A 14,688-nucleotide genomic window follows, 5' to 3' on the forward strand; every position below is an offset into this window, starting at 1 on the left:
AAGAGGGTTCGAGTCCAAGCATATGGACTCTCGGTTAGCCTTTGGTCATGTGGCTAACACCTTTTGACAACTATCTCACTCTCTCTCTCTCTCTCTTTCTATCTGTCGTGATCAGCGCTCAGGTGTGAAATTGCTAGTCATCCATCTTCATCCTTCGTCTAAGCGCTGGAATCAAAAGTTGAATGCAAATAAAAATACACTTTTGAAACACATGTAAAGTTTGATATAGCGATAATTAATATAGGGTATAATTGACATTGTATGTAAAAGTGCATTTTGATTAAACTTGAATAACTCTGCTTCCTGCTGATGACTAACTTCGTTACGATTAACTGCAGCTGTTGCAACTGATCAACGTTTAACGACTGATGATATCGAATGCCAATCGATAGGCTATATCGACTAGCCTCCACCATTGTTACATACATAATAAATATTGTATATATGAATATAAATAAGTTTTAAAACTAAGATTTGAACAATTATTTGCATGTAGAATTTCTACTAAAATATGTAACTTTGTTTGTTTTTTTATTTTAGACAAATTCGCTTAGCTATATTTTCGACTCAAAAAACTTATATTTTTCCCCCAATACACTAAGAGTCTGTTGTTAATAATTAAAGATTTTAAAATTTAAAATATTTTGTTTATTGTTTTAATATTTTTTGGATAGTTTATGTTTACTACACATATCAGGGAGTTATTATCCATGCAGATTTCCAACTAGATTAATTAATTTAAATTTCGGTTTATTCGTTTCATGAGGGTTTTTAGATTGATCCATTTGGACCACACGTTGGTCTGTGGTGTTAACCTCGTGCTTCAATTAAGTGTCAAAATGTTGGCGCAACAGTGTTGAATCTTGCCACCACTCATCACATTCATCATGCATCATCGTCCTTTGCGCAATAAGCAAACCACGTTTCTCGTTTGCTTTAAGCGTGCACGTAGCCAGGATGTCGTTGCCTGCTGCCTGTTGCTCATGGTGGCGTTGACATGATTTTTAATCGCTGTCAATGCGTGTTCAGGTGTAATTAAACACGTGGGCCGAGTCGTCATGTTTCTGGCTTACCCAGGCGCCGCTGTCGTCCTACGGGTTATCCCTTTGGCTTGAGGCTGATTGAAATCTGTCAGAAAGTTGCTGACACCAACTGTGCGAGGCATCAAGTAAATGTTTCGAGTGTGGTGCTATTGAAGGCTATAATCTGATGTCGTAAAACAAGATGAAACTAAAAAGTTATCTGTAATTAAGTCCCATTTTTTTAAAAGCTGTTTAGACTGGGCTGCATTATAGAAGTTTCCGTTAAGTAGAACATTTTCGCATTATTCCATAAGCGGATGCTTGTAAGAGAGAGATGGCTAATAGAGCCACATCATTGATATGGCGGCAATGATTATTTTAAATATTTTGGTATATTTATCGAAAAATGAAAATCGATAAGAAATCAGCGGAGTATTCTACTTGCCAATTTAGGCGCCTTAGAATAATTTTAAATTGCTTGCAATTTTTACAGATGCATAAGAAAGTGTTAAAGAAAATCGGCAAGACGATTACTTTGACCACTTTGTATAGAAACATAATATGATCGTTGCAGACCCAGTTGGTTCTTATGAAGTAAAACGCAAATAAGTAGTCAATTGATAAATAATAAATTAAATTGATATATACTTATACTTTTTAAATGCCATCAGTGTCGCATAATTTATTGAATTGCTAATTCACTGCTAATTTTCGGTTGATTTGTTTCAGTCGCCTTTGATATTATTTTTCTTTCTACCTGAGTTTGTTTACTTTCTCACCCCTAAACAGCTCTTTGCTTGATGCAGTTTTGGTGTAAGCACTTGCATCATAGAGCTGCATCATTGAAGCAGATGCACTTGGCAAAAATAGAGTATTAAACAACATTAAATGACATTTTAGTGTAATTTCAAAATTGTTTCAACGAAAAATAGAGCAACAGTTGACTATTATGAAGAAATTGAAAAAATAGCAATTTGACAAATAAAAATAGCACTGAGAAATTAAGTTGCTACGAGAAAAATAGCAAATCATAGGTAACAGCATATTTTAAATATGTTAAATGTTAAATAATTCATTTATGTATTGTGAATTACATACATGAATATATTGGGAGAAGTCTCTTCGATAACAACATCCGACCATATTTCAGATGCACTTACCAAACTTTATCAATTATTTCTTAGGCATTTTTAGATGAGTAAGACTGCCGCAACTTTAAGTTATTCATTCATTATTGGGGCAACAACATGTTATTCTGTCAATAGCCGCAGTAGCGATAAGAGCATCATTAACACAGCATTTAATGTGAAGCACTTGAGCTGACAGAGAGATAAACTCATTAACGTGCTGATTAAAATCATCGCAAAGTTCAAATCCCGACTCAAGCAGTCAACCCCTGAGCCATCGAACCACCCAACTAACCCTCCAATCCCTGCCTGACTATCTTTTGTTTGATTTGCGTAATAAGTCAATAAGGGCAAAAAGCACAGAGTGAGAGAGAGAGAGAGGCGTTGCTCTGGGGGAAGGCAGTTTCTAATTGAGCATCGTCAATGTGACAAGCGTCTAAACGGTGAACGCCACTCGACTCAATTATGCATGCTGATGGGGCCAAAGCACATCCCCTTTAAACCCCATCCCTAGCTTGGGGCTCCGTCAGCATGTCTGCCTGTCACATGGCATAGTGTCAAGGAACCTGAGGGACATCTTCGCAGCTGCTGCTGACGATAAAATAAACCAATTATTAATTGATGACATACCCCAAGTTTCCTACTTGACTACTTGACGGCTTCGACGGGGTTCAAAGGTTGAAGAGATTCAATACGAAACTTATTGACAAACTGATTGACCGATTGACTGATTTTCATCGCCAGCAAACTGCATTTAAACTCTTTGTTATAATTTAGCGTTATGGTAGATCAAACAAATGGATTCACGGCAAATACTCTTTTTTAAGGCTTAATTTCATTAACGTCGTAATTTCTCGAGCGGATTATTTCTCTTATGCCTCAATGAGAAACTGGAGTGATGCAAAATCTGCAGCTAAAAGGTAGTCGAAAAAGTTTTGCCAAGGCAGAGAGAAATATTTAACTAAGACAACCAGAAAAAACTTTTATGCTTGGACAGCAGCAATAATTATTTGCTCAACTTTTCGGTCTGAGCAGCTATCAAAGTGCTCCTCAGTTAACTTTTTCTTTCGGACTTAAATGGCATTTTGTCTGTGGTTTCATTTTAATCTAAACAGGTTGAAGCTTAGATGTTTCTGATGGGTATACAGAATTATTGTCCGGATTTAATGTTGTGCTCTTTGTTAAGCCAACTAAAAATACGGCAACAATTTTATTTGCATTCTGTGATTTTGATGCATTCATCCGAGCAGCTGCTGCTTGCTCCTAGTGAAAGTAAATTATGACTGTTGGAGGCGGAAAACTGACGAATTTATTTCGTTGCAACACTCATATTGTAGCCAGCAACTCAAACGGCAGTTCCTGTCAGTCACACAGTCAGACAGTGTTGTGTGAATTTGATTTTTACGCTGAGATTTTGGCATTGATTTGTTGTTAAAAGAGCGCGCATTGGTTCCTAGTCAACGCCAAATCCAGCGCCAAAGCGAAAACCAATTCACACCCACTGTGTTGGAGCATTTGTCAACTGTTTGTGCCTGTGGCCGGTCCAAATTTGATTTATGAGCGCAATGCAGAAATAAGCTAGAGAAATCAATATGCTTGGTATTGGGGGTGCGATGTCACAGCGGGTGTTGGGGCCATTTTGCTGCGCCTAATTGCATTATTTTGGTAATTTCGTGTTGAGCCCGCCAATTTATGGTTGTGCACTTTATTTAATTATTGTACGAAAAACAAGTAGGTCATATTTGATATAAACCCTTTAACACACAATCTATTCCTATTTCTGAATTTCAGAATGGACAATATACAACCACAAACCACACAATCCATATAAAGAAAGAATTGCCAACAACATTCAGTGGGAAATAGAACCCACCGCGCTCGATAGATTTCGAATTTAGATACGATAGATGCGTTTTTTCTCTATGTATAGTGTATGTGATAAAAAGCCTTTTCATCAGCTGGTGACAAATATCTTCAATCGACGCATTAAATAACAAGAAAAGTTTCGAGAGTTAAATTACTTTTTATGCCTCGCGTCTTTTATATTTGCAACTTAGCCAACTATTTTATTTTTTCTAAAAATATTATATGCTTTGTTGCTTTTCGTTGAAATCAACTGTTTCCTCGTTTAATATGATTAAAAATTGCTATTACATTAATATTATATGTAATACTAAAAATTGTTCTATATTCTATAATTATTAATTATATATCAATAAAAGACATACACATTTCATAGTAAGTTTAGATTTTAATTGACCACTTAATCTTCAATTTCCATCATAACTTATATTTGAATTTGCGCGCCAACTCCCCCTTTGTACAAATCAACAAAGTTGCGTACCAAATATAGATGGCGACAGTTATACGCTGCTCAACGGTTGTGAAGACAATCGAATGTACTACTCGGAAACAATATCAAGAATTTTATTCCATTTTGTAAATTGTATTTAATTTATATATTTCTAAATAGTATTTGCTTTCTATACATAAATATAATATGAAATTAAAGCAACCACAATTTACCAATTCGTTCATTCAACCCTTATTCGATAACGAGAAATAAATGCGATAACTAGCAGTTACTCCGATAACGCACATCTCTAACGCAGGTTCATCGCTAAGAAAACAAATATGGCGGAACGCAAATGCAAAGAAAAATAAAAAATAAGATTTTTATTCGCAATCGCAAGTATAATTAAGGCGCGTACTAACAATAATTATTACGCGTGTTTGAGAATACGAGCGCGTTAATGTTGTGCTCGAATGTGCGCGTATCAATGTTGCAATGCCATTTGCACAGTCAACAACAAATATACAAATTGTTATTACGTGACCTCGAGAACGCCGCTAAAATTGAATTGCATAGAACCGTGACAAAAAGTGTTTTTACTCATAAGAGCTGCAGCTGCATCGCTGCAAAGTGTTAACCGCATCACAAAGATGCCAAATTGATTAATCATAAGTGCGACTATATACAAGAAACGAAAAACATTGAATAAATAACAAAATACACAAACAATGTCTGGCGGACGCGACAGCAGCGCCAGCAGTGGCAGCAACGGCAACGTCAACGCCAGCAGCGCAGCAGCCAACACAAACGCAAGCACGAACGCCAACTCGAACTCCACCCCACAAACGACGCCAACGCAGCAGCGAGCGCGCGGTCGGCCAGCAAAGCGCGCCACTTGCACTTGGTGTGGGGAGGGGAAGCTGCCACTTCAATATGTGCTACCCACGCAGACGGGCAAAAAGGAGTTCTGCTCGGAGACGTGCATCGCCGAGTTCAGGAAGGCGTACAGCAAGGGGGCGTGCACGCAGTGCGATAATGTGATACGCGAGGGGGCGCCCAACAAGGAGTTCTGCACCGTAATGTGCATGAACAAACATCAGAAAAAGAACGGATCCATGCGACACAGCAGCGGCGCCGGCGGCGCAGGCGCTGGCGGTGCCACCGATGGCGATCGAAAGCTGCTCAGCAGCGGCGCCCCAGCTCCCACAGGTCCCTTTCAGTACGAGAGTTTTCATGTATTTGACTGGGATGCCTACTTAGAGGTAAGTCTCCCCATATCTCTGCCCAATCTCCTCTTATTGTCTGTGGTTGCTTGCAGGAAACTGGCAGCGAGGCAGCTCCTCCCGAGTGTTTCAAACAGGCGTTGAATCCGCCCAACAATGACTTCAAGATCGGAATGAAACTGGAGGCACTGGATCCCCGAAATGTCACCTCCACCTGCATTGCCACTGTGGTCGGAGTACTGGGCTCACGACTGCGCTTGCGTCTCGATGGCAGCGATTCGCAGAATGATTTCTGGCGTCTCGTTGACTCTACGGAAATTCATGCCATCGGGCATTGTGAAAAGAATGGCGGCATGTTGCAGCCACCACTCGGATTTCGCATGAACGCTTCCAGTTGGCCCGGCTATCTCTGCAAGATTCTCAACAATGCCATGGTGGCGCCCGAGGAGATCTTTCAACCGGAGCCACCCACGCCACCATCGAATCTATATCAGGTGGGCCAGAAGCTAGAGGCTGTGGACAAAAAGAATCCCCAACTGATTTGCTGTGCAACAGTTGATGCCATCAAAGACGACCAGATCCATGTGACATTCGATGGCTGGCGCGGCGCCTTTGACTACTGGTGCAACTATCGATCGCGCGACATTTTTCCAGCCGGCTGGTGTGCACGCAGTTGTCATCCTATGCAGCCGCCAGGTCACAAATCGCGCATGGACTCGAGTTCGGGAAAACAGCGTTGCCCGCGTCCTCGTCACACCGTTGTTGCCGAATCCGATGCCATGGTGCCCGCCTCGCCGGTCACAGCGCACTTTCATCCCAATTGCAAGGCGGGACCGTTCATCAACAGCTCCAAGCTGCCATCGATGGTAACGGGACAGACCCACGAAACGCTTGCCAAGCTCTGTCTGCAGGAGGTGCTGGCCGCCAGCGCCGACACGCAGCAGTTGTCGCGACTGCTCTTTGAGCTGGACGGCGATGTGCATATTGTGACAGCTGCTGGCAAGAATTTTACGGTAAGTCTGACATATGACATCGCTTGTAATGTTACTAATCCTTTTTGCAATTGCTTGTGCAGGTGAAAATACCGTCACCGCTGCGGATGAAGGATGACGAGAGTCTGGCGCAATTCATCAAGACGCTATGCACCACATGCAAGGCATGTGTGAATTTCATCTCACTGGTGCCCGAGACAGAGGAGTGTAAAAAGTGTGCGACAAGTCGCAAGCGGCAGCTGGCGCAAACATCAACGCCGCCATCGTCGCCAGTGCTTGCCGAGAAGCGGGGTCGGCAGTCAAAGTCTGCCACGCCGACGCCAACATCGCCCGCAGAGAAGCCGCTCATCATTAAGCAGGAGGCGGGCGTGAAGCAGCAGCAGGCGGCAAGCAAGGCGCAGGCAAAGACCAGCAAAGAGGCAGTAAACCACAACAATAACAACAACAGCAACAACAATAACAACAGTAGTAGCAATAATGGAAAGGTAAACATTAAAACTGAGCCGAATGGAGTGCAGCCAACAGTTGCCGCCGCAGCCACAGTCCCATCACAGACACAGTCACAGTCCCTGCCCCAGACACAGTCGCACTCGCAGCCACAATCACAAAGTCAAGCACAGGCGCTGCGTAAAGTGCGCTTCCAGCATATGAACAACAACGGCAACTGCAATCAAGAAGCAAGTGGCAACAATTCAGACTCCTCACCGCCCAGCAGCAACACGAGCACCTCTTCCAGCAGCAGTAGCAGTAGCAGCTTGGCGGGTGGCACTGCGAATACGAGTGCGATTGGAAAATATCTAGCACCGCTGGTTGCCGAAGTGCATCCCGAGCAGCTGACTGCCAAGGCGCCTAGCGGCTACTATAAATCACCCACAACATTATCCTCAAGCGCCTCGTTTCCTTCGTCAGTATCGACGCCATTCACAGCCTCGCAATCTGCCTGCTCAGCAGCGCCAGCTGCCAGTGCAGCCAAAGCAGCCACTGCGCCCGTTGCAACCGCTGCATCCAGTAGCTATGGCGGGGCGGCAATCACATCACCGCATAGCACGCCGACGTCAGCGTCGTGTTCGCATCTGCGAGCACAACCGATCGATTGGTCTATCGAGGAGGTTATCCAGTACATCGAAAGCAATGACAATTCCCTGGCCGTGCATGGCGATCTCTTCAGAAAGCATGTAAGTACTCAAATCATACATACTTCATATTAAATAGTTTATTAATTTTCTTTACTCAACTATAGGAAATCGATGGTAAAGCTTTACTTTTACTTAACTCAGAGATGATGATGAAATATATGGGCCTAAAGCTAGGACCAGCCTTAAAAATATGCAATCTAGTGAATAAGGTTAACGGACGACGAAATAATCTGGCTTTGTAAATGAGTCAACGGGAATGGGACTGAAGCAGATACAGATGCCAGGACGCCATCAATCGGATTTCCCCGTGCCGAGCCCATCCCAGAAGTGTTAACAAATTAGTACCTCCTTTAAAAGTAAAAGTAAACATACAAAAACAAACAAGTAAGAAAGAAGAAAACAGAATGATATGCATAGATTTGTAATGTGTTTGGCATTAATGAAGTTAAAGCACACAAATAATTAATTTAAAATGTAATTTCACAATAACATTCTAATGCGAATAATGTCAAACATACGCGAAAAAAAGAAAAACTAACAAACCAAAACAGAACGTCGAGCAAAAACTTCAAATTCCAAAAACTCATATTCGAAATATCAGTTTTTCATCCAAGAAAAACGTCAAAACAAAACAAAAAATTACTTTTAAATGCATATGCATACTAATATTTATTACACTCAACATTAACAAATGCATACACAGACAAAACACTCACACACACGCACATTAGGCACAGAAAATAATTGTAATAAAAAAGAATAAGCATTTCCTTTGTATTTCCAAAACAAAAATATGAATGGAGAATCCAAATTGAAAATAACTGTACATAACTTTACATATAATTTTGTAATTATGTATGTATTGATTACGTTTCATTAACTATTACAATGTTTGCTTAATTTTAGCACTATCATTTAAGTGAGAACAAACAATTTGTTTAATTTTATTTGTAGACACGTAAGCAACGTAGACACCCAACTGAAAGCAAAAATGAAACGATTCATCTAAATGTAAACCACAATTACTCGAAAGCGCCAAAAGGTGCTTTGTAAAACAGACAAATACACACACACACACTCAATTGTGCATGCATATATGTATATGAATAACATATATATATGTATACATTATCCATACTGATATAGACACTCGTACGCAATATTTCTCATTACTTTTATTTACACACAAACACTCACATTTACACATAAGATACTTATACATACGTACATACATATACATAGCAAACTGTATACACTATTATTAAACTTGGAAAATTGTTCAATTCGTAATATCTATTCCTGACACAATATGTCGCAAAATATAAGGGCCACAATTAGCGACTATTTAGTTGGCTGTTGTTGCAGCTCTTTTCAGTTATCCAGCAGATCGCCTCATCTACATAAAGTCTTTCCAGACCCCAGTAACAATATTATACATCTCAGACATTCACATTCTCACACAAAAACAGACATGGTGGTGAATCATAATACGATACGAAGCATACTATAAATTACTCTCTCGGATGGACACAGGTAAATTATTAAATTATGAACCATTGCATATAATCATAAAATTAGACGGAAATTCATGAAAGTATACTTAAAAATTAAATACTAACCCCCTTTGGCTAATCTCTAGATACAAATATAGGAAATTACAAGGCATTTACCATGTATGCGTATGCGCAAATAAACAAATTAGAACAAGTCAATCTAAAGCTCCTTGGAATACAATTACCAAAAGAAAGCGAAAAATTATATTTGCTATAAAACAAGCTAAACCGATTCACACACAAAATAAAAAATAAAACAAACTCACACGCTAGTTAAAATACAATACACACACATGAATTATTATTGTATTAATACCTATATATATTCCTTTTGTTTTCCCCTTAATATTAATTAGATTTAAGTGACTAGTTATTTAATTCATTTAATGTTATGTATCTATAGAGAAGAACGATGGCATTGTATCAGATAATTGAAATCTGAATAAAGGAAAATATATACATAAATAATTTTTGTTAGTGCCCAGTGAACTATACAACTAAACAATTAAAAACTTCATTTCGATCTGTATAATAACTAAAAGTTTGGATTATTATTCAGAATAGTCGGCTCTGCCAAAAATAAAACTAAAAAAAAAATATATATATATATACAAATTACTTGTACAGGCACAGTAATGAATTCGGGCACTTGCGGAGATGATCTGTGGATTTCTATAAGTGATACATCACTTCAGCCACCACAGAACCATGATTGGTTAAAGGAAAAATATTCCTATAAAAATAATAAACTTTTTACCACAGCTCAAACATTTAAACGCTGCAATAAAAAGTTCGACGTCGAAGATCGCCCCGAAATACCCAGAAATAAATTGTTTGGTAAACTTTATGAGCTTGAAGAATCGACCAGACAATCGGGTTCCAACTGCTGTCAAGGCGTGAAGCGCATCAATACGGAACACTTCGTGAAGAGCAGCAGGTTGCCTAGGAAGCATTGGGGTCGCAATATTATCGAAATTGACCAATGTAGCACATTTTGTCTTATACTTTAAAATAAACTTTAAAATATTTTATACCTTATTATTTTATTAATTGGCATTCCTATGTAACGACAATTTTTAAAAAAATTTTATGACCAGTGTGTACATACCAGAATTGTTTTTTATTGTTGTTGATCGAACTTATCGATTGTTTCATTATGATTTAGTAAACGTGCGAAGATACAAAAAAAGGTGATATTATTTGTACTTAGAAATTTATGTCAATAACAAATTAAATAAAAGAGTTGCAAACAGTACGAATCCAGTGGAAACAGTAGGCCGATCGATAACACAGCACATAAACATCGAGTATATCGTAGTCGATAGTTGATACTTCATTCATTGACTGTATGTGTGTTTGTGAAATGCGCAAGTTGAAATTAACTGGCGCCTAAAAATTGTTTAATAGCGTGATTTTTTAATTTGGCCATAAGAAACATGTCAAGTGAAAGTGAGTACTATTCCGAAGAAGACGGCGTAGTCAGTCAGTCGGCATCAGGTGAGCAATTCCAGAATTTAAGTGAGACGTGTGAAAACTAATTTGTGATGTCTCAAGGAACCTCAAGTGACCACAGCAGCAACCACGATGAAAGTGTGGAGAGTGAAGTGCCCAGTGCCAATGTAACAGTGCTGGATACGGAATCCGATGATGAAAGTATACCTCGCCAGAGCAAGGCAAAAACTGGGGGGCGCCGCAGGGCTGTGGTTGTTTCCGACAGCGAGGAGGAGGATGAGCTGGATCAGCGCGGTTTGTCGCCGCGCACGCGCATGAGCATCACAGGTGTGCGTCCGCAGGACATTGATGATGATTCCAGTGAGATAGAGTCTGACGAGGAACAGGAGGAGGCGGCGGCGGAGGAAGAGAAGCCCAGCGATGCCAATGCCACTTACCATGAAGATTTGGAGAGCAACCCAAAAACTGGGGGGCGCCGCAGGGCTGTGATTGTTTCCGACAGCGAGGAGGAGGATGAGCTGGATCAACGCGGTTTGTCGCCGCGCACGCGCATGAGCATCACAGGTGTGCGTCCGCAGGACATTGATGATGATTCCAGTGAGATAGAGTCTGACGAGGAACAGAAGGCAGTGGTGGAGGAGGAGAAGCCCACCGATGCCAATGCCACTTTCCATGAAGATTTGGAGAGTCATGAAGAAGCAGCCACCTCTAATAAAACAACTGATGATCCTGCTAACGATGATGATGTGGAGGCCCATGAGGAGGCAGTCTCCGCTGATGCGCCACGCTATAGCACACAATTCGTAAGCAACATTAAAGAAAAGTTGCACTCAACGCTGTTTCCTGTTGCTGAACAGTCGGAGCAGCAGACTGGCTGTGAGTCCACAAACTCCTCGTCCAGTGATGTACTCATCCTCAGTAACAAAGAGATACCAATTGAGATATCCAGTGGCAGCGATGAGGAGGAGTCTAGCAACAATAAAGAAAACCAATCGCAGAATAGTAATAGCATTGGCGCTTCCTTAGGTTCCTCCACTATCGTCAAAGAGGCAAGTGTGAAGAGCGTAAATGTGTCGCGTGATTTCTATGCGAAGGAGATGCGTGAGATTGCCGCGCTGCGTTTGAAAAAGAGCGAGGCTGAACAACTATTCGAGAAGGTCGCTCACAAGCTGCCCGATAATGGTGTTCAGATCAAGAAACGCATCAGTGGGCTGCAAGAGGAGATTAACAAGAAAACCCGATACCTAGAGGGTTGCAATGTGCAGCGTGAAGAAACGCCCAAAAAAGTGCAGTTGCCACAGAAGCCGCAAATGTCAAAGCCTGTGGACAAGGAGCTGGATTGGAATGACCTGTCTGCAGCAGTCAATTTAATACAACCCACACACACGGGTACTCAAGGCTTGGCAACGTTCAATGCCCAGAAAGCACTGACTGTGGAATCACTGAAGGTGCGTAAATATTTAGTTCATTTAATTTGGAAATTACATTTTGTATGCTTGTAGGATTTGCATGGATCATTGAAGGACTGCCCAGGAGAGGATGTGCAAGCAGAGGATCCATCTGGCTTGAAAGTCCAGCTAATGGGGCATCAAAAGCACGCACTTGCCTGGATGGCGTGGCGGGAGCAGCAACGTCCTCGTGGCGGCATTTTGGCCGATGATATGGGTCTGGGAAAGACGCTAACCATGATTTCCCTTGTGCTTGCTTGCAAAAATCGTCAGGAGAGTGATTCTGGAAATAAGTCTGAAAGCAGCGATGACGAGGATGCTGAAGACAATCGCCATACTGGCGCATGGTACTCAAAAGGACGCAAGGACAGTAAGTGCAAAAGCCATTTTAAAATAAGAGAACTCGCTAATGTTTTCTTAACATTTTTACACAGATTATCAAGGCGGCACGTTGGTAGTTTGTCCGGCGAGTTTGATACGTCAGTGGGAGAATGAAGTTAGTTCCAAGTTGTCGCGCCATCGTCTCACTGTCTGCGTCCATCACGGCAGCAACCGTGACTCGAAAGCGAAGCATCTGCGCACCTACGACATGGTGGTCACCACTTACAATATTGTAAGCAGAGAACATAAAGTTGGTGGCGCCCTTTTTGGAGTCAAGTGGCGACGTGTCATTCTCGACGAGGCTCATGTGATACGCAACCACAAGTCGCAGTCATCGGTGGCTGTCAGTGAATTGCTTGCTAAATTTCGTTGGTCTCTCACTGGCACGCCTATTCAAAATAAGGAACTTGATGTTTATGCGCTGCTTAAATTTCTGCGCTGTTCGCCATTTGATGATCTGGCTACATGGAAGCGATGGATTGACAATAAGAGTGCCGGTGGACAGGAGCGTTTGAATTTACTTATGAAATCCATAATGCTGAGGCGTACCAAGGTTCAACTGCAATTGAATGGCAAGCTGAATAGTTTGCCCAACAAGAAGATCGTGCTGGTGGAAATGCATCTTGATAAACATGAAATGAACGTGTATCAGCGTGTTATGACTTATTCACGCACTCTATTCGCTCAGTTCCTGCTGCAGCGCGCTGAGAAGGATTCGGATTTGAATTTTGTGAGGGACGCCAACAAATCCACTTACAATCAAATAAAAGATCCCAATGGTGCTTATTATAAGATGCACGAGAAATTCGCTCGCATGGCTGGTCACAGCAAGGAAGTAAAATCTCATGAAATCTTGGTGCTTTTGCTGCGTCTCAGGCAGATCTGTTGTCATCCAGGACTTATTGATGCGGTAGGCACAAATGACACATGGAAAGTAGACTTTAAATTTTAAATTTATTTGATTTACTCGTTTACAGATGCTGGAGGAAGATAACGGTGATGTGAGCAATGGGGATAGCATAGAAACTTCTTCGGAAATTGATTTGTTAGCACAACTCAATAAGTTGGCTATTAGCGATAGTTCAGCCACCCAAACAGATGATGGTGTCGAGCGGCCGTTAGAAGGTGAAGACGTCCATATAGCCAAGGCATCGCAAAATGTGCTGAAGCGCAGCAATCCCGTATTTGATTTTAATCGTCCGTCTACTAAAATGCTGAGAACCCTGGAATTACTTAAAACTATTTTGAAGAATGATGATAAGGTCATTGTTGTGTCCCAGTGGAAAACTGTACTGGATATTCTGCGCGACATGTTGAATAAGGAGCGGCTTCCTTCATTGGAATTAAATGGCACCGTACTAGTAAAAAACCGTCAAGATATTGTCAACGAATTCAACAATCCAAGTAGCCCCAAGCGCATTCTACTGTTGTCTCTAACTGCAGGCGGTGTTGGTCTCAATTTGATTGGAGCAAACCATTTAATTCTCTTAGATTTGCACTGGAATCCACAGCTTGAAGCTCAAGCTCAGGATCGCATTTATCGCGTGGGCCAGAAAAAGGATGTTGTAATATATAAAATGATGTGCATGGATACAGTTGAGCAGCGTATTAAGGTGCTGCAAGATCGTAAGCTCGAATTGGCCGATGGCTTGTTAACGGGCAAAGTCAGTTCCAAGCTCTCCATCGACGATCTGAAGGGTCTTTTTGGAATGTAGTTCCATTTGTGTTTCCACTAATTTAAGGATAATTACTTCGAAGCTAGCCGGTATCTGTAGTTAGGCAATATTGAAAGCTTCCCCCAGCCATGGCTTGATAAAATGAAATTGCGTTCGTTTTATTTACAGCATATATTTAATTTATTAAGTTAAACTTTATTTTGAAGCGTTGTTCTTTTTTCGTTTTAACTACGATACAATTTGAAATGTTACAATGTGAGTTCCATCTAACTTGAAATATTTTGTCTACTGTTAAATTTTTAATTTATATTTTTTTCTTATTTTCGAAAAGCAAAATTGAGTTTTGTTTTGATTTAATTAATATAAAAAAAAGGAAAAATTGAAC

The 14,688-nt window shown here is 40.9% G+C and overlaps 2 protein-coding genes across 2 annotated transcripts; both read left to right on the plus strand.

The window, feature by feature from the left end:
* Positions 1–4,764: 4,764 nt before the first annotated feature.
* Positions 4,765–8,856, plus strand: LOC117574665 (polycomb protein Scm). Its single transcript, XM_034258570.2, has 4 exons — positions 4,765–5,704; positions 5,761–6,678; positions 6,741–7,832; positions 7,898–8,856. Exons 1-4 carry the CDS (start codon positions 5,171–5,173, stop codon positions 8,033–8,035), a joined length of 2,682 nt encoding a protein of 893 aa, XP_034114461.2. The 5' UTR covers positions 4,765–5,170; the 3' UTR covers positions 8,036–8,856.
* Positions 8,857–10,657: 1,801 nt separating this feature from the next.
* Positions 10,658–14,587, plus strand: LOC117576535 (transcription termination factor 2). Its single transcript, XM_034261359.2, has 5 exons — positions 10,658–10,843; positions 10,901–12,246; positions 12,301–12,616; positions 12,681–13,537; positions 13,605–14,587. Exons 1-5 carry the CDS (start codon positions 10,783–10,785, stop codon positions 14,340–14,342), a joined length of 3,318 nt encoding a protein of 1,105 aa, XP_034117250.2. The 5' UTR covers positions 10,658–10,782; the 3' UTR covers positions 14,343–14,587.
* The last annotated feature ends 101 nt before the right edge of the window (positions 14,588–14,688 follow it).

The sequence above is a fragment of the Drosophila albomicans genome, chromosome 2R (genome assembly GCF_009650485.2).
Source record: "Drosophila albomicans strain 15112-1751.03 chromosome 2R, ASM965048v2, whole genome shotgun sequence".
Classification (NCBI taxonomy): domain Eukaryota; kingdom Metazoa; phylum Arthropoda; class Insecta; order Diptera; family Drosophilidae; genus Drosophila; species Drosophila albomicans.

What these genes read in the sequence shown, in the direction of transcription:
- LOC117574665 (XM_034258570.2), top strand. Translation starts at nt 5,171, where the DNA reads ATGTCTGGCGGACGCGACAGCAGCGCCAGCAGTGGCAGCAACGGCAAC. An exon ending in CTGCTGGCAAGAATTTTACG is followed by an intron (nt 6,679 to 6,740) that starts GTAAGTCTGACA and finishes TTGCTTGTGCAG; the next exon opens with GTGAAAATACCGTCACCGCT. An exon ending in GCGATCTCTTCAGAAAGCAT is followed by an intron (nt 7,833 to 7,897) that starts GTAAGTACTCAA and finishes ACTCAACTATAG; the next exon opens with GAAATCGATGGTAAAGCTTT.
- LOC117576535 (XM_034261359.2), top strand. Translation starts at nt 10,783, where the DNA reads ATGTCAAGTGAAAGTGAGTACTATTCCGAAGAAGACGGCGTAGTCAGT. An exon ending in TGACTGTGGAATCACTGAAG is followed by an intron (nt 12,247 to 12,300) that starts GTGCGTAAATAT and finishes GTATGCTTGTAG; the next exon opens with GATTTGCATGGATCATTGAA. An exon ending in ATCCAGGACTTATTGATGCG is followed by an intron (nt 13,538 to 13,604) that starts GTAGGCACAAAT and finishes ACTCGTTTACAG; the next exon opens with ATGCTGGAGGAAGATAACGG.